The sequence below is a fragment of the Chelonoidis abingdonii genome, chromosome 24 (assembly GCF_003597395.2).
Source record: "Chelonoidis abingdonii isolate Lonesome George chromosome 24, CheloAbing_2.0, whole genome shotgun sequence".
NCBI lineage: Eukaryota > Metazoa > Chordata > Testudines > Testudinidae > Chelonoidis > Chelonoidis abingdonii.
Genome location: NC_133792.1, coordinates 24,604,883 through 24,625,054, shown reverse-complemented (window position 1 = coordinate 24,625,054; position 20,172 = coordinate 24,604,883). Strand labels below are relative to the sequence as shown.

Below are 20,172 nucleotides of genomic sequence, written 5' to 3'. Positions count from 1 at the left end.
ACCTAGACATATAGTAGTGTAGTATGCAGCCATCTGGGGAAGCCTATGCCCATAAACAGGCAAATTCTGTGCCAGGAGCGACAGAGCCCATTACTTGCTTTCAAAGCTGCCTAATTAGGGTTGGCTCTAAATTGCTAGAAGTGTAAAAATGCATACAATCCCCAGGACTGGACATCCTGTTTTGGAAGAATCTGTTTGGATAGCAAACAAATACTACCAATGGTTGTTGTCTTCTGAGATAGTAAATATATATAATAGTGGTGATTTGAAAAAACAACACAGGAGGTGCGTCTTTCTATAAACCTTATAATCCATTTAGCAGCCACTCTCAGAACAGCTGTGCTTACATATTTGTGAAATGTGTTTCCTGATGCTTCTTCTTTTGCTGTAGTGCTTTTTTTTAGCAAGCTAGGAGGGCACCTAGCTTGCTAAAGGTTATGTATACAGGTTGATAATTACTTTGCTTTTTGGCTTCAAACACTCCTGCTCTTTCGAAAAGCCCAAAAGGACAATATACTTTGATCCTACGTACAATTTATAAAGTGTGTCAAATGGTTGATATGAAATCACTTATACAGTCCACTGTTGGGGCTTTTTATTCCCTCTGATTCTCAGGTATCTCTGGAGACAAGGTAGAGATAGACCCTGTTACTAATCAGAAGGCCAGCACTAAGTTTTGGATTAAGCAGAAACCCATTTCGATCGATTCTGAACTCCTCTGTGCCTGTGACCTTGCGGAAGAAAAAAGCCCAAGTGAGTAGTGCTTTTTATTTATGTTCTCTGCTCTCTCCCTCTCTCCCACAGTATGTGCTAGGTGCCAAGAGAATATATTGCCACCATGTCCTTTTCTTTTCATAGGTGTGTTTTATTCATTATATGAAATTTCTTTATATCGGACTTGGTTGTATTATAGTAGAGGGTGTTATGTACAGATATCATTTTAACAAGGGCATTTCAGTGCTACTTACTGTAGACTGAAGGTCTGACCCTGTTTAAGTATTTCTTGTCCTGACATCAGTATCCACCAGTAGTGTTCCATCAGGAAATTGCTATTTCCTGTGATCCAAGGTTTAACCCCTTGGCTGTGATACATTTCCCAACATTATTGCGCTTGCTTTTGAACTTTTATTGTAGCAGCCTTTGGGTAGCAGCTTGAATGAATTTAAAGAACACATGTTCTTAGAGGTAGATTTTAATCTCAAATGTACACAGCACATCCCAAAATAGCTGCAGTTCTGGGGTTAGTACAGTTGAGAGCATGACCTGACTCAAAGAATTCAGTTTCAGCAAAGCAGTGGCCATATTTAAGAACCAGGGCAGTAAGTGATTTCGTTGGTAACCAGAAAGCATGCATAGGACACTAGTGTTTCACCAGACAGCAAAGTGAGGTCTGGGTTGAGCTTAAGGCCTGAATGTTTTGGTTGAATGCTGCATTGTAGTATTTGTACCATCGATGATTAAAAGAACTAACAGGACAACAAGCTCTTTGTGCACAGACGAAAAATAGATAGTTGTTGATAGTGACCCCAAATTATAATGATGCAAAATGACAAAGAAGTTAAATATATTATAGATGTTAGTACATACATGCTTTGTATGAGGGTAGTGAAAGACCCTTAGTGTAGCAGTGAGATAGAGAAAACATAATGTGCACTTACTAGGGTAATGAGTTGGTCACGTTACTTTGAAGGGATGAGATTGTGGGTGCACAGATTTCATTAAAGATTATGCTAATATTATCCTTGGAATCACCACTTCATTTGCCTCCCCTGTTTCTGTATCTCTGGTCAAGCCAATCGTTCTCCCGCATCCCTCCAGCAAGTTGTCACTGTACTCCATGTGAGTGTGATCCTGAGGTACAGCTTCCTTAGTGGCCGAGCAGTCTGAAATTGCCTAGCCTTATCTTCGGAGTACTGCAGAGCAGAGCTTTAGCAGCAAGGTTGGCCAGTCAGCAATGGTGTGGCAAAATGTGCGATTCTTGACAAAATCCTTGAAGGCTGGACTTTCAGCCAGGTGTCAACCCAGCTTCATAATACGCTTCTGGGTTTGCACCCACAATTTCAATGGCAAAAAAATGTCGTTTCAAAATTGTGCACACAGCCAAAAACAGGCTGTATCTAAAAATCCAGTCCTGAAAATCTAGGTTTTTGTCATGGGCTTGATACCACACTAGCTTAGGAGGCATCATATGTCTCTAAACTTGTTTGCATCCAAAAGATCTGCAGTTGGAATGATGGGGGGGAGTCTTTGGGGACTGTCAGCACTTCAGAGGTAGCACATGCTGCTGCTGGAAGGGACACTTCTGCCCAACTACAACAAACTGCAACTCCTTCCAGAGAAGTAAGGAGCCAGCTAGAGGATGGCTTGGAGTAGCAGACATTGAAGTAGGAAAGGCTGCGGATGGGAGATAGCAAAGACACCTTTGTAATATTGGAGATTTTGATTTTCCTCTCCTTCACATCACAATCCCGACAATTTTTGTATTAAAATAGATTTTATCTATTTTTAAAGGGTGAAAATAATTCTTTTTCTTCTTCCTGAAATCTGCACCTCTACAAGGTCCAGTAAAGATGCCCCAGAATGCATTATTTTAGGGCAATACAAAAGACTTGTGGTGTGATATCCCAGGATGATGCATTCTGGCGCACTCTTAGTGGCAGATCGGTATCTATTGAATTTTAAAAGAGCAAAAGTTATTTTAGCAGAGTAAAGGAGTGAAGCTCACTGTATTTCCTAAGTTTTGCCTGTGATTTTTATCAGCATAGTGATATATGTTTGTAGCAGAGTTTACATCAAAAATTATTCTTGGAGCTTCCTTGAATGAATTATTGCAACAAATGAAAGGCTGAGAAAAGATAAGGGTTTTGAGTTCTGCAATATATTTTGTTTCCATGTTTTTATCTCTTGTAACACAAGCGTGCTTCATCTAGTCTTTCAGAAGCACACTGCAACATGTAACAGTGTTTGTGCAGTGCCTTGCAGTTAGATTGTGTGAAAACATACTGGATGTTTTATTAAACTGACTGCTCTCTGGAGACATTAGCAGTTGGATTATAATGAGGTTGTTCACTGCACTGCTAGACTTACTTGTCACATCTCTGAACAGAAAGAGATGTTCTTCAAAAACTTCCAACTATGGCCAATTTTTCATGTTAACGTGGAGTGCTACTGTCAAAGCAGTTTGGTCATTATGATCAGTGTGTCTGACGATGTATGCAAAAATTTCCCAGAAGTATGCAGGTAACTAACATGGGTACGGTTACTGTGTCTTGCAGAGTATGGAGACCCTGGAGTTTCCAGAGAGAATTCTTTGAAAATAGCAATGGCGTATAAAGGGGGTGGGAGGGCAATATAGCTTCCTTTCCTTTAAACTCAGATGTCTCACTGTAAAGTAAGTTCATGCAATGAAGATTTATAGCCATACCCCTGTGAGTAGTAAAGGACGTGGAACTTTGGAGATCAAGTTTTTGAATATTTACAGATGAATTTTGGGAGTTGGGGTAAGTAGTTGAAACTTCTTATCACAAGTTCACAAAACTTAGGGCTGCATCTAATTAAAGTCAATGTGCAAATATATATTTGTTTTGAAATAGCTTCAATATCTAGTTTGCTGTTAGTGCTGGGTATGTCTGAGAGTTGTTGTGTGCCCTTGCATTAGGCGAGCGTTAGTGTCTTATTTCTGAATTAAGTCAGGCCTCTTGAATTCAGACAGGGGGAAGAGGTAATGGCCTTACTAGTTAAACCCAGTACCATTAGAATCTGCAAACACTGTATAAAGTGCTTGTTTAAATCAAGTTCAATCTGATTATCACAAAAGATTCTGCAGGTTTTGAATCTTGAAAGGAAGCATCCTATCATTAAGAAATAAGATTTAAACCTTAATAAAGTAGCTGTCATTTTCATAGCTAAAGAGAGCTCTGTATCTCAGTTAAGTGTACATAATATAAAGTCTTAAGGAAGCAACATAATAGCTTTAATACAATTATATCCCCTTGCAATAGTGTAATTTAAAGGAAATTTGATTGTTATTGTCTTACATTATTTGAACACAGGTAAAACTTCAGTGCCACTGACCCTTGCCTATTTTTAAAAAGTGCGCTACGGACAAAGTGTGGGTTGTGATCGATGCATGCTGTTGCTGTTCCTGTTAAGGTTTAAGGTTACCAGGTTACTACAACATCTGCAGAAAGAAAACATTGATCAAGCACTGAAGTTTTGAGGGGATTATTAGTTTCAAGAAAGGCCTTTTGGTAAAATTGAGGATAAATTAGTCTGGTAAAATTGTGGTCTCCAAACTGAATGAATCTTTTTTCCATTCCCAAGTACTTGCCAACATCTGCAGAAATCTGTTTCATTTACTAATTAAATTCAAACTACTGAATAATGATTCTTTATCATCCTATTTTTTATTAAACTAAAAGGATCGCTCGTTAGCTCGAGTAGCCTTAATGCTAAGGTGGGTTAAACAAAAGCATTCTGTTCTGTAGGTCACAGATATATCGGTAATTTCAAGTTGTAATTTAATTGCCTGCATTGAACCCTGCAGTTTAAGGTTTTCTTTAGATTCCTATTCCATTGTTGCACTGGGGCTTAACAGAATGTTAACCCGGTAATAGACATACGGCCTCCCCATTCTATGTCTTGCTATCGAGCGGTTCTGCATGACTAGTTAAAGAAGATGGCAAGAAGATTAATGAAAGCAGGCTGATATAGAAGGGGGTAGGTACCTTTGCAAGACTTCTAGCGAGAAGATATTAGAGCTGAACCAGAGCTTGGCTTTTTCTTTATCCTGTGACCTTTGAACCTGCCTTACTGTGGATAGCTGCCAACAGAGCCGACATTTTGATTGATGTTGCTACACGAGTCAGTCTTTCCCATTGAATTCCACATCTGCACGAAAATAGCTTTTCCAGCAGAATTCATACTGGCTGTAAGTGATAGCCAAATTGATGGCTGAAATGCTTTTATAGAGTTTTCATTTAAAGCTAAATGTATTTGAAGTTTTAATTCAGCATCATGTTCCTCCAGATTATATACATTGCATAATATTAAATTAATGATTTTATTGTTGCATTATGAAAGAACTGATTAGAAGAGCAACTGAAAACCTTAATACAGAGCATATAGAATGTTTTGTTTAAATGAATGTAAGAGCAGCCAGTCAGTTCTTTTAGAACACAGAGTTCTAAACAGCTTCTCACTTTTGTTTAAATGGAATGGAATATTTGAATGATTTCTTTTAGCCAGTGCATTCTTGCCATGAACATCCTGTGCTCAGATCTGCACCTAGCACCTTGTCAGCAAGTATATCTAATATCTAGCACACTGGGCCCTGGGTCCCTTCAGTGGAGCGAGAGTAATTACTGGAGCTGTTTTGTGAATGACGTTGCTGTGAATAAAATATTGCTTATTTGGTGGTTACCAGAGTTGTGGTCCTTTCCAGGGATAACACAGCACCCGCAATACATGATCCAAGGCAATAGCTTTTTGATCAGATGAGCCAGAGGTAGGCTCAGCTGAGAGGAAGTCTTGAGAAGACTATAACTGTAAGAAATAACAGCAATTGTAATTCAACATGGACAATTGTTTGCACCCATAAAGTAGCTAGGTAGAGATCTAAATGGGTGCAAGTGCAGGTGTGAATAAGTACACGTGATTTTGTAGTTGTAATTGTGTCTGCAGGACACTGTGGGCTCAAATCATTGGAGGCTAGATGGGGACGTGGCTAAAAATCAGAGCAATCCATGTGTGGCGTACTGTAGATCAGAGGTTGATGCTGCTTTTGTTGTACCACTGGCAATGCCAGAAGGTCACCCCATGTTGGGTTGGCATTAATTGTGTAAAGCTTGATCCACCAGAGAAAGTGGCTGGTTACAAGGCAAATAGGGTTTTGTCCATGCCTGCGAATTAATGACTGGCCTGGACAACTATTTACTGTAGCAAATAATAGAGACTGTGTTTGCAGTGAGCAGTTCATGATGTGTGATATATATCAGGTTATAGTTACGAAGTTATAATATTGTAGCTGTGGATTGTTAATTTAAGGGTAACTCTTTATTAATAGATTCAGCCCTGTGATGTATTAGCGTACGGTAAGATAAAGTCCTGCCTGAGTACAAAATAGAGCTTAGCTTTAACTCATTAAATACATCCGTTATTGAATAGCCTTCTCATAAAAGTACTCTGGAGCCCAATCAGGACGTGTATTGCCTCATCCTTTTAACAAATGTTTCGTAGCCCTATTAAAAGGGGTCTTCATCTATCCTGTCAAAGCTAGTCTGCTGGGGTTTTTTAGTTTAATTACACTATCCAATTAAAACTCCTTGCTGCATTTTGATTCGCTTCTCCTTGGGCTTGAGTGGATATGACATTTACAAGGCTCGCCTTTCAAGCAGACAATAGCGTGATTGATGAGGTGCAGATGCAATGAAGGAGGCGATTGCCATGTGGAAGCACTGCTTAGTGCATCTTGATTTATTTATCATCTCTTTCCAAAACAAGGTTGCTGGTGAAGAGGTTTTGGGCAATCCTGGGTTCCACCTCAGTTTTCATAGTTCATGCAAAAACCTTTATTAGATTTCTGCCTTTGATATAATTTCTGAAAGGATAAAAACTGAAAAAATTCCCCATGTGTAAATAGCTAACACAATGTGACTTTAAAATGGTCACATGCAGCACATGCTTCATTGCAGCTCTGCTTTCACAGATCCTGGAGTGGAGGCTCCCACTGTAATAATGTTTCCTTAAACAGATGGTAATGGAATGTAAAGGACCTGAGTTATGGAGAAAGTTTCTCAGAATATGCAAGTCCCCAAAAGAAATGAATAAACCAGAAAAAGTAGAGCTGCCTGTTTATACTTTGTATTAGTGGGCATCATATTATAGTCCGTTGTCCTCACCTCCTTGTCATGAGGTGTACTTCACAGCAGCTTTGTCGAGTGACCTACTGGCAACTACCGTGAACAGGGGAAGTTTTGTCATTGACTCCAGTGGGGCCAAGATTTCACCCGTAATTTCTGTTGTTGTCATTCCTTCTGAAATATGACTCTCCTTCTAACAGATGCACCTTTCCAGGATGGATGTTTACATCCAGTTAAATAAACTGAAGAGCTGTCCAGATTATTATTCTTATTATTATACTACAGTACTGGCATATAGTAGCTCCTAATGGCTCTATCAGGGATGAAGGCACCATTGTGCTAGGCTCAGATAGTGCATAATTTTAAAAAGAGTAAAATTGGCTGGCAGTTGTTGGTAACATCTGAACTCTGGGGGAAAAACGTTTCCACTCAGAGTAAAACTGGTGAAAAATTGTTCCTCATAAAAGGGCTTAATGTCTTTTTCTGTCAAAGTGAAAAGCTTCTTTCTCTTATGTGAATGGAAGCAAGATGTATTTTACAAAGCTTTTATACATTTTTCCAAGCACAACTTGTATTTTCCAGAAATTCTAGGAAAAATTTCCCAACTATTGTAAAAACTGAAATTCTTCAAAATTTCATGGCACTGCACAGTCGTTCCAGGAAATGAAATTTGACAGCATGTCTCAGCTCTAGAACGTGAACAGGATAATAATAGAATGTTCTTTAAAGAGAACATATGTAAATACCCGTTTGTATAAGTCTAGTATATTTTCCTCATCAAACATGAGAGGTTACAATGAAAATGTGGTGGTAATAGTGCTGACTCCTGTTGGATCAAACAAGCTCTGAACATCTCCCAGTTTTGAGGGATTGGATGTCCAGACATGAATGCTTAGGGCTCTTTAGTGTTTCACATTTCATTCGTTTCTCTGGGATCTCAGAAGGCGGGAAGGGAAAGGAAGGGAAATGCCAGAGATGTTGGGCTGGAGCAGAACATATTCATTTCAACCATATACATTAAAGGGCAGGCAAGGCTTATTTAAAAGAATTGACTATAACCAAGCTGTTCGTAGGAGGCCGTGCTATCTGAATTCTACAAGGTACAGTAGAGCTCATTTGTCTTCAGATGGTCTTTATATGAAAATATTGAAATTTGTATTGATCTCTGAATTACCAGGGGTGACATTAAGAGGGTTTAGAACTGTATATCACATATTTAAGTACTCTTGGAAATGGAAATCAATCCATCCCTCACAATTCAGAAATTCCATCTGGCCAGAATAGTAACAAAACAAAGTGCTAGTTGATTGTTTCAATGAACTAATATTTCACATCGTGAACAGTATAATATGGATGTGGAAGCACACGAGCATAATACTGTAATGCGACCTTCTAAAGGAATGTTTTGTAAATCACCTGTCAGAGGATATAAACCTGGCGTCACCTATATCGCTGATTATACAAATACTTTCCACAAACTAGCATTAGGTGTTTATACTAAACTTTGGAGGTAACTAGACTTGTCATTTTATTAACCACATATAGCCCCAAATTGCTGGGGTTCCTTTTAGTGGCATGAGACCATTTTGTTTCACTGTTTCTGAAATCAGCAATGTCTCAGTTGGCGCTTGCTTTCTGAAGCAGGAAATCGGGCTGCAACCCTAACTGATGGAGCATGAACGCAATGTGCTGCACCTGCAAATGCTCCAGCCGGCTGCTGTAGTGGAGCAGGCCTCGTGGAACAACCTATCGTATGGTTAGGTTGATAGCTCCACCATCTAGTTCTGGTTTATGTTCTGTGCAGCCCATCACCTTTTGTGCTGGGCTTTCTTATTAATTTTCTCTTTTTCATGGAGAAGCTCAGTTCTTTTTATGGTGTTTTCAAGAGACCTTCACACCACAACATAAATTCTTTGTTCTCAGGGTAACCAATTACTTGTTTCCATCTTAGCTAACATGCCTCTCTTTAAAATATTACTGAGTGCTTCTAGTGTAGAACAAGGTGATGTTGGGCATAAAAACTAGATCTCTCCTCTGTGTGCTCCTCCAGGAGGATTTGGGGCCTGCCAGACCTCTGGGGTGATGGATTGAACTCTGCCTCCTGTTACACAGCACAATAAAAGTGTTATTGACATGTATTGCTCTGTAATTGTCATTGAAAAGGCTGACTCTTTAAAATCCAAAAGTAAGTGCTTGAAATAAAGTTCTGTGTTCTGCTTCTGTCAGCTGTATAAATACTGCAGCTGAAAAAAAAGGAATAAATCACGTGTTTAAACAAGAGGTGAGAGGGCTAGGGAAGGTTTCAATGTGACGCTGGCCTGTTTTCCATATTTCAAGCAAGCCTATTGTCTCTCGTATTCTTTTTATTAATATTCTGCCGTACAACATTATTGCTTATCTACTCTTGTTAATATACTGTAGGACTGCAGTGATTCTTTTAATTCTTTATATAATATGTAGTTTACACCTCTGCAATACAGAGCTGAAGTAGCAATTTAATGCTGTTCCTTCTCACTGAAGAGATGGGTGCATGTGTGAGAGAGATGTTGTCTTTGCAGCTTGCATCTGGGCCCATTGTGCATATTCACGTGTTTTGAGAGGAAAAGCCCTTAAATGGGTAGAAGGAGTTTAGGTAATTTAAGCTGGAGACAGGGTAAAGCTCACCCCCTCTCTCGTCCCATTGTTCCCAGTGCAGGCTGCTCTGCAGGGAGTTCCATACACTTGATCCAGTGGCAACACCATTGCTCCATCCTCAACCTCCTGAATTTCCCCCAGGAGGGCCTCCAGCTGCAGTCCCCTGCTCTCTGCACAGCAGAACACCCCACTTGCCCTGTGTTCAGACCCGTCCGTGACCATGGGTCCGTGGAGGATTTAGCTTTTAAGCAGACTGTGCCCTCGGACTCTGATTGGCCAAGTGAGCAGGGGAAGAATTAATACAGGTTTTGATACATTGCAACTACTTATTGTTGTTAGTAATATTTGGTACCTGGAGGTTGCAACCAAACCCTGCTAGAGTACAAGACGGTCCCTGCCCTGAAAAGCCCCTGGTCACACAGCAGATCAGTGGCAGATCTGGCAATAGAGCCAATGTCCCCTGCTTGCCAGTCCATCACCTACCCACTGAGTGTGCTTCCTCTTCCACCACAAAATGGGGTTGAGCAATCATTTCTGTTTTGTGTTTGAGAATTGTTGAAAGGTGCTTTGAACACCCCAGAATAATCTGTCTACATGGTCACAGCCCACGACCTGGGAGAAAGTACCTTTGGGACAGGAGAGAAGCAAACCTAGAGTGAGCCGTTCCAGGTGGGCTAGTGAAGTGACAGTTCGAGGTAGGACCTGTTTCGGTATGTGCTGTGAAGAAGCCTAGCCCATTACCAGCAGTGAATAGAGCCCTTTGGATTCTTGGCTGTAGTTTCTGCCATATTTTAAAATTCCAGTGTGTAACATCACCTTGTACCATAAAAAGCCATGAAAGTTGATAATTTACGAAGTTATATTATGTCTCTATGAATAGTGCGTGTGTGTGTGTGTAGTTGCACTCTTAGAATGTTAAAAGGTGCTGAATTCAGTCCTTAGCAGTAGCCAGTCGTGAATGAATTAACATACTGATTAGCCTGTAGCTGAGACTTCCAGCATTTTTAATACTACCAAAGCTTCATTTGTCAAATGATTTAAAGTTTTTTTTAATTATTAGCCAATTTTTCAATAGAGAATTTATATTCATGATTAGTGCATCATAATAGTGCTTAATTAACAGCCATGATAAAATACTGAGGTCTCAAATTTGTTGGCCATGGTTTCCTAGCATATATCAGTTGATTTTTGAAGATCTGAAGAATTAGATAACATAAATAAGATTGCAAATAAGGCTTCCTCCGGGAAAGAGGTGAATTTACAGTAATGTGGCTGGTACATTATGGATTGGTAACTGGCCTTTGAAATGAATAAATTAAATGAAAACTGATGAAAACGCTTACATACAGGATGCATTGAGTTTTAATTTTGAAACTATTTATGTTTATATGGTAACTCACTCCTGTGAGTTCTGCCATTAGGACATCTGCTCTGTTCACATTAATGTAAAGGTCACCAGCTTCCGTGCCATTCCACTAGGCCAGCCACAGAGATTTGCCTACCTGCCACCAAAATGTTGCCAGTTGAATCAGTAAAACTATTTTCTTTGGCTCAGCAGGAATAAAGGCTGTCAGTCGGATGGTACATGAATACACAGCATGACTAAATTTTGGTTTCAACTACCCTAGAATAAAGAGCCGTGTTTCTAACTGGGAAGATCTGTTTTGCAATATCATTGCTACAGAATTTTTTTCTTTAAAATTACAGCACTGTTTTATTTAGCCTTAAGCAGCTGGGTTTTTTTTAATTTTTACAGTGATAATTCTGGGGTTAATTGACCTTTTATCTTAAATATAACACTTATCTTCTACATGTGATGATTATACAGTGGGTAGTTTCATAAAGGAGTTCTAATGTGGTAATTTAACTGAAATATAGTCTAGGGCTGAATGGGACCTAACTAGCCGTTTGATAGATTTTTGCATTTCCTACAGTGGGGAAATGAACTTTATTGAAAAGAGTTCAGCTGCTCCTGTAAGCCAGCACTTGCCTTAAATTGAAATGACATGAAAAGCCTGTCAGCATTTCATTGCTTCCTTCTGCTGTGCGGATGGTATGCTAAGATCACCATCTGTGGTTTTCTTCTGTCGAGCGCAAGAGCTTTGCTAAAACTTTAGAGAAGTATTTTGAACACTGTATTTTTTATCTTTCCAGGTCATGCAATATTTAAACTTACATATCTAAGTAATCATGACTACAAACACCTCTACTTTGAATCAGATGCTGCTACCATCAATGAAATTGTCCTGAAGGTGGGTATTAAATTTAATATAATCCAGAATTCAAGGTGTTTTATTGTTCATTAGACATGAAAACTGAAAATATTCAGAAGATTCTCAATGCATGTGGATAATGCAAAGCATAAGCCGTGCTGAGAGACTTTTATTTGATTACCACTGAATTTTCTGGACTTTGTATATTGGATCCATTTTTCAGACAGGCTAAGTGTGTGTACAGTCTTTTTTTCCTATAAGCTCTGATGTACCTAATAGTCTGGAAGATGTCACTTCTCTGTGGAATTGGAACCTACCAAATTTTTACTTTAAGTAGTTTACCTTTAGATTTTTGATGTATATTTAAAGATACAAATTAACCCTTAAGAAACCAACCATTCCCAGATGCATGTGCCCTGTGTTTTAAATCCTTCTGGAGTTTTGCTGGCATCGATGGATTTTACTAACCAGGACATACGGTGTGACTGCTAAACTTTAACTATTTGCTTCCTATGTCCTCCTCAGAATCATTAGAAAATATGTTTGTGCTGGTAGCAGTATAACCTGTCTTCAGTAATTCCCCCCTAGCACTTAGTTTCCCATGTAAGCCAGTTTTAAATCCAAGCCATGCAGGATGTGGCCTTGTGCCCAAAACAACGCTACCGGCCCTTGCACTATTCCCTTCTTCTGGGGCAAATGTTCCTGGCTGGCCGTGGTCTGCTCAGTACAAGTCTGGTGGGAGGATCCAAAGGGGGTTTTAAGTGACCTTATGTCCCCCAACACGGGCTAGTCAGGGACAAGTTGTCCCAGCTTTAAAGCCTGCCTGGCTGGCCAAGAGACAGTTATGGGTGCTGAGGGTCCCGGGCATGGAGATACGCTGGTCAGACTCCTTTTCTTCTTTGAATGCTGGGGGTAGAATAGGGCTTTAAGTCACAGGAGGATCCCCCTTTGCTGTGAGAAATCGCAGGGCACTGCCTCCACCAGATTTCTGGTGGCTCTGCACCCAGAACAGCACAAACCAGGCACAGCAGAATGGCAGCTCAGTCCCTAAGATTGTTGTTAGGGCTACTGTTTAAAAAGTGCCCTCTGCGTGGATGGGTGACGGGGAGCCTAGTCCATGCATGGAAGGTTTCAAGATTTGTCACTTCTATCACATAAGCAGAGTTGATTAGGACTAAAGAAGTGGGTTATTTACCCACAAAAACTTATGCCCAAATAAATCTGTTAGTCTTTAAGGTGCCACCGGACTCCTCCTTGTTTTTGTGGATACAGACTAACACGGCTACCCCTCTGATACAAGAATCTACAAGCACTGTATGAACATGGAGTTTAGCTTCCCTGCCCCATGGTGAGGTTGCTGAATAGTTTATAATCATCTCCATTTTACAGGTGAGGTACCTGAGCCCACACAGCTAGCAGTTTATCCAACAGAGAAAAACTTCTTCAAATTATACCTGCAATTAAATAACTGAGCAATAGGTATCAACTTCACAGCAGTGGTGGCTTAGTTTAATACAAAGCTGGGGGAGTGCTTGACTATAGCGCTCTTTGAACTGCCTGGTGTATATGCACACCAGATGAGGAAAGGGGGGAACCCTAGCATTACTGGAAACAGTGAACTTATTTAATAGTTGCTTTCAAATAGCTTCCTGCAGTTTCTCAGTGGAGTTAACAAAAGGAACTTCCTCTAAGTAGAGATGGGGAATATTTAAACGAAACTTCCACTGCACTTCAGGATTTTCTTGATAGCCAGTGTTAATATTATTCAAAGATTTCATGAGGACTCTAGTAGAATTATAAACCAGGATTTGACATCCAAATAATTTTCATGGGCAGAGATTAATTCCAAGTTTATGACTTCAACACAGGATCAAGCAGAGAATTGTAATTCTGGCAGGACAAACTTCTCTCCTTGCTCATTTAACAAATGTTTTCCCAAGTGCATATCTCAATACAAAGAAAATTCTTCTACCCCAAATATTTTATGTTTTAAGTATATTTTGTCATAACCCATTTGATTTTATAATGACTTGTTATATGAGCAGGTTGATTTCCTTTCCGAAACAAACCATCATAATACTGTTGGAAGATTAAACTTAATTTTCTGCAGTCTTATTATTTTTGTAGCAATTTACAATTTTAAGTGATAATTTTTATATGCTATTCCCTTTGTTTAATAGTGTTTTCTGTATAAAGGTTATGGAAGTGCTAAATAACTGACATGTGATAAAGCATTTTAGTGAATACACTAAAATATGGGTTAACTATTTTTTGCACTAAAATTGTGAACTCTTACATTGGAATTTTTATCATTACTTGTCTTAAATTAAACAATTCCACTCCAGAAGTCTTGATATATCCAGGAGCATTCAATATATTTTTGGAAGGCTAAAAGGACAGACTTGATATGGGTAAAATGAATATTCAGGACACAGATCTTATTAAACACAATAATATATTATCTTTCTGTACCTATGTTGTAACTTGTTTATATAGAGCATTTTTCTGTTTCATAAATACATTTTCAAGTTAAGCCTTTATTTCTTTCTCATTCTGCAAGCCTTAGCAGATGCCAAGAAATTAGACTTCTCAAATTAGGTTCGTTACATGATCAAGTGACAAAGACTGAGGCTTTATTGACCATGAAAACTTGCTATATTTTTATGCCTTAAGCTGTAATATGCAATGAAAGTGAAACACTCTACAGTGCATAAAATTGTGCAAGTTTTAAGCCACAGCGTATTAACCAGCTAATGGCAGACCAAAGGGCATTTTTATCTTTTGATTCTTGCATTAACCTTCCATTAAAATTATCTATGTGATTATCAGAAAGCACTGGAGATAATAAATTTAGTGAATAGTAAGCTTGTTAAATATCATTTAAAAATGCTTTCATCAAGTAATATGTGCCAAAATACATGGAAAGTATGAGATTAGCTGAGTATGCAAACATCATAAAGAGAGAATGTTTTGTATTAAAGCTGATAAAACCTTTTATTGAAGCCTCTTAATGTATTAGACGAGCACTGTGAGTCTTCATGACTTACTACATTCATCTGGCAATTTGGCTAACAAGTGGCAGAACAACAGGGATCAAGTGCTGTGAGCCAGTGCGTTTTTATTGTATCTCATGTAGTCATCCCGTCCAGGAATGGTAGAAGGCTACAAGCAGTAACATTGCACAGCCATTCCTGTAAGGTGACAAGACCGGAGGGTCTGCAAGCCCAAAATTAGAAGAGTTCTCTCTTGTCAATGGGGTTTGAATGTTCTGTGCCATTCCTATTTTGTTCTTTTCATTGGCATCACTCTGGGGCTGGGTTTAAGTGAATCACTGATCAGTGATGTGAAGATTTGTGTGTTCTCAGGCTGTTCCACCAGAATGAAATTAAATTTTGTTACGTCTTTTTCCAGGTTAACTATATTCTAGAATCCCGAGCAAGTACAGCCAGAGCAGATTATCTTGCTCAGAAACAAAGAAAATTGAGCAGGAGAACAAGCTTTAGCTTCCAGAAGGAGAAGAAATCAGGACAGCAGTAATGTCTAGCCTAGAGCAAAAAACTGTCCACACAATTCGAAGAAGGAGAAGCTCCCAACAGCCTGAGACAGGTGGGAGCCAGAACTACAGAGCTCTTACTGCCAACAGCCAGGAGCAGCCAAGGAAGAGAATCAGGAATACGCAGTTTCTCATGATGAACAGATGACCCCACTTTGGTTACGGGAAGTCTCCCTTATGACAAAAACAAAGAGCCATATCAGCCGGAAGGAGGACTGTGACACTTACGATTCCGTTAATTAGAAACGAGGAGGATGTAGGCTGGCATCGTTTAAGAACTATATTATGTACAATCACAAGAAAAGATGTGGTTACAAATTATTTCACAGCCTGATAAAGATAAATTCTATACATCTGTTCTATACACACACGCGTGCACACAGGTACTGCTTGTGACATGATCAAATTTCTAAACATGAAATGTATCTGTTTTTACTATTAATAAAGGTGTAATCTTTCTCCAGGGTTATTTCATGCACAGTTCTTTGGAGGGGTAGCGTTAAGCTACAGACTGTTGTGTCTCGTGTTTGCGTCCAGGGACAGTGGCGCAGTCACTGCACACAGTGGATTCTTGAAGAAATGCTTATACAGCCAAGGCTGGTTTTTTTTCAAGCACGTTTAGCAGCTGCATTTTTCTACTTTGAAGACGTCTTGTTGGAAGTTATTTACCTCCAGTAAACTTTGTATTTTGAAAACCATGGCAGCTTTTCTGGAATGGAATGCCAAGAACCTTTCTTCTTGGCGATGGGGTCTCCAGTAATTATGAGTGGCTGAATCAGCAGAGAAATTCCTGCTCATTGGGCTGAGTTTCTGGTCTGTCTCTCAGAGAGTTTTCATCTGAGGATTGAGAAATAACTTTATTTTTTCTTTTGTATTAACATTAGTAAACGTTTTATAAATCGAAATGAAGACTTAGTTTGTACTGGGATTTGTAACTGTTCCAGCTTTGCCCATCTCTGCAGAGTTGGGTGCCATATTTCTGTGGGTAGTGGGAATTGTAGCTGCCCTTTTGTGTTCATTTTGGTTCGCCATAAATGTCTTTTATGAATTTCTGTGTGTTGTTAAAGATAAGAGCTCTGGGACCCTGTTACTCTCAATTTTGTATCAAGCGGATGCATATGGCTGTGCTAAGAACACTTGGCAGGATTCTGCACATAAGAATAAAGAAAAACCTCCTCCAGAAATCTGTAACACACACTGATTTCTGCTGGTTAGACCAAATATTCTCCATGTTCTATTGCCTTGCAGTGAGATTGACCTGCAGACAATTTAACCTGTTAGAACTTCTTTCTTTGTTTTTGTATTAAAAAATTTTCTCTCTCTGAGCCTTAATGTATAGTTTAGGAATAAACACTAAGGCAGTTAATTCTGTATTTTGTCATTCGTATGTTGCATTAAAGGTCTAAAATTTCTAAACTTTTCGCTTGTTCCATCAGAAGAACTGTGAATGAAACCGCGCCTGGAAGAGCTGTAGAAGCGCGTTTCTCCTGCAAGAAGCATGCTGATCCTCCTTGCTAATTGGCAGAAAAGGCCTTTTCCTCCCATGTTACTTTGACTTTGTGGAGTAGTAATAATGGAAGACAAATGTAAGGGACACTAATCTTTTATAGTCTGGTACTTATGTTTTTAACTATTTGTATGTACAAATGCATCAAGAAGCAGTGGAGAAGGAAATTGCAAATCATGCAATGGAAATAGCTAATTCAATTCATTTTAACATTAAATAGTTCACAAAGCGACATGAACATGCTCTTTGTCAGCCAGTTTTAATTCTTAGAACTGAGCTGTAAAGTGGCATGTAATAGAAATAGTATCACTCGCCCATGGTACAGAGGTTTTGTATCAGTGTTGTGCAAGGGCCAGTGAATCGAATTCTGTTGCTGTCTGCCTAGATACAATTACTATAAAAAAGCATTCAGTGTGGGCAGCTCTTTGCTTGTATTAATACCTCAGGATGCTGAATTCATTAAAAATGTTTAAAATGTCCGTATTTTCAGCCCCGTGTGGGTAAACAATCACTTGTGTGTACAACGTGACAGTCTACACAGGCAAACTCCGTTTGTGCCCCACTTGTGTGTTATAGTGGGGTTTGTGTGGGTGTAACTTCCCTGTAAACATGCTTGAGTGAAAAGGTTGCTCGTGGAAGTTACTTACACAAACAGGCTGAGGTCCCTCAGGAAACATGGCCCTAAGATTAAGTTCCTGGATGCCAAGCCCAAAAGGAATCGTGATCATCCCGTCTGACCTGTGTAATCTAGGCCATAGAACTTCCCCAGAATGGCCACAGTGGTCCACAGCTATCATGGCAGTATTGTTTGTGGGTTTATTTTTAGTGGAGACCCTGCACCAATCACCTGTGACACCATAGAGCTGTGGCACAGGAATCATGGGTTTGTACCATTCTTTTCTTTTGCATCTGAATTGGGACAAGCTGGGAAACAGCATTCTCTAGTACAGCCAGTGAACATGGGAAGCAGTTAGCAAATGTTTTTGTATCCTAAAGTCCAGTCTGAACGTTGCTTAACCTCCAGCTAGCATCAGGCCCAGACAAGCAGAGGGGATGGCTTGGTGGTTTAAGCCTCAGAATTGGATTTCTCAAACTCCCTGAAACCATAGGATCAGATCCCAGCAGGATTAAACCATAGTTCTTAGCCATGCCAAAGTAGAGAAATGAATGCCAGCGTGTAGTTCAGGCGGATCATGCCAAGTAGATGGGCCTAGCAGCTGCTTGTCAGGGCTCTGCATAATATTCTGTTTAGTAAGGTAATTGCAGGGTTCTTGAGAGAAACCTTGCAGAAGGTGTGTGGGCAGGGGTGCGAAATCACAGCTCTAAGTAGCATGACCATCCCAGCTTCCTTTCTGCCATCGCAGCCGACACATCTTGACAAAGGCTTTTTCTAAGGTGCTAGATTGAATGAGGAGGCCTTCGTGGTGAGAGGCACTGACATTCTGCCCTAGCTACCTGAGAAATCCTTCTCCCTGTGCAGTCGTGACCGGCGACCGCCCAAGACAGCCGCGTTCCTCCACAATGATGAGACTGTTGGCCGGGGGAGACTTGAACGAGACAGACCTTGCACAGGAGCTGGACCTAGACTATGGAACTAGAAGAGAAGAATGACACTGGATGTCACATTTTCAGAGCTAACTGCACCACTCACTTCTTCCACTTAACTCACCCGTAATGAATACTTCCAATACACACTCACACCCACTCCGCTCACACATGCACTCAAAAACTCCTGAACCGCTGACCCTTTTCTACAAGCTGGGAATGGAGAGAGGGAGAATGCCACATACTTCTGATTTTAAGTGCATGGTAGCTACTCCAATGGGATGGGAATGGAGATTGAGCAGGGAGCACGTGTCTTGATTCCAAACTGACGTGCTCCCAGTTATAAATTCACTTTAGAAACATCAGAGCCAATGTAACTGAGGACCTGGAGCTGTAAGTTGTAAGCTGTACGTCATCCCTAACTTCAGGAGACCTCACCCTCTCCTACCGAGCAAGCATTTCTGCTGTTACAGCTTCAGAAGGAGTTAAATCAGGACTCGTGATTGCAATGTGTGCACAGCTGAACACAAATCCATCACAGACTGGTCTTTCCCTGGTAGTTGCAGATTTAATTGATTCAGATGGGCATTCAAGTGGGTCAGAAAAGCAAGCTGTTCATGCTATGCCTTGTTACTAGGTTTAGGCAGAATATTGTAGCTGCTGACTTGTGACAAGGATGACTTCTCGCTTAAGTATGTTGGTATTTATTGGGTGCAACATGATTTTTTTTTATTACTGTCTGTTCTCAAAAGTGCTCAACCTACTTGTGTGTGCTAAGCTTGCATACCCAGGAGGTGAAATGTACGCATGCAAAAAAAAAAAAAAAAAATCACTTGCATGCACACGTGACAGTGCTCAAGCTGCAACGTATAAAGTTGCATGCTCACAAATAGAAGGATGTCATATTTTGGAATTGCCCCTTTTGAGTAAGACCCTTACAGGGTAACCATTTGTTGCATCACTGTCTGTAAGCAGTACCTCCAACTGACAATGAAACAATACATTTGTCCAGGTGAATAGGGTTCATCAGATGGCTACAGCCAAGCTGATGAAGCATGCCAGCAGTGGAGCTTAGTCATGTCCAAGACAGTTCAGATATAGGTTTTATAAGTCCTTTTCCTTTTGCCTTTGTGGGCAACACAAATACCTAATTCTTGTCAAGGAAACATTGATTATTCATGATGAGGAAGGGTCTTCCCTGCTTGCTCTAGAGGGAAAAGCCACTAGATGTTTGTGGATGCCGGAGTCATATTCCCATCTTTCAGTAATCGTGCCTTTGCTGCTTTTCGGTTATCGGTCTGCCTTAGAGGAATGTCTGGGTGCCCGCATGGCAATGTGACTTTTTACAACTGAATGAATTGCAGTGTCCTAGAATGCAATATGGCTTCACCCAACTGGCCCAGCCTGTAGCCCCAAGGCTGCGTTATCCAACTGGTTTTAGCCAGCAGGGAACCCATTTTCCTGTCATCCTTCCCAGATCATGCTTTGGGAAAGTGTAGCTGGGTTGGCTTGCACATTTGTCCGTGCACCCTACATGATCATTTGGGTGTATTTTCAGATGGAGTTTTGGCATCAATTATATTATTTATCATCAAAAGAAAAGCCTTGGGATAGCAGCTTGCAGATTCTGTTCCTCAGTGGGATAGGTGGAATTGTGTAAACTGTTTTACTTCATAGCGATCCTTCAGATGGTTCTGTTCCCTCATTGTCGTGCCAGCTTCTCAGCTGATGTGCAACCAACTTTTTGTTTTCCCAGTGATGAAAAATTCTTCTTCCCAGCATTTAACTTTTGGCTTTGTGCATTGTGCTGTCTCTATCCTCCCTGTGTTCTCACATGCAGTGCTGCCAGCTGCTAGGTTG

The 20,172-nt window shown here is 40.1% G+C and overlaps 1 protein-coding gene across 6 annotated transcripts in view; it reads left to right on the top strand.

The window, feature by feature from the left end:
• MAPKAP1 (MAPK associated protein 1) overlaps positions 1–16,622 on the top strand; it is a 174,561-nt gene extending 157,939 nt beyond the window's left edge. For all 6 annotated transcript variants that reach the window (XM_075060430.1, XM_075060426.1, XM_075060431.1 and 3 more), the window contains 3 exons: positions 616–753; positions 11,649–11,746; positions 15,119–16,622. In XM_075060430.1, coding sequence (XP_074916531.1) covers positions 616–753; positions 11,649–11,746; positions 15,119–15,244 — 362 coding nt within the window. In that variant the 3' untranslated portion in view covers positions 15,245–16,622. The remainder of the gene's footprint in view (positions 1–615; positions 754–11,648; positions 11,747–15,118) is intronic.
• Positions 16,623–20,172: the final 3,550 nt, after the last annotated feature.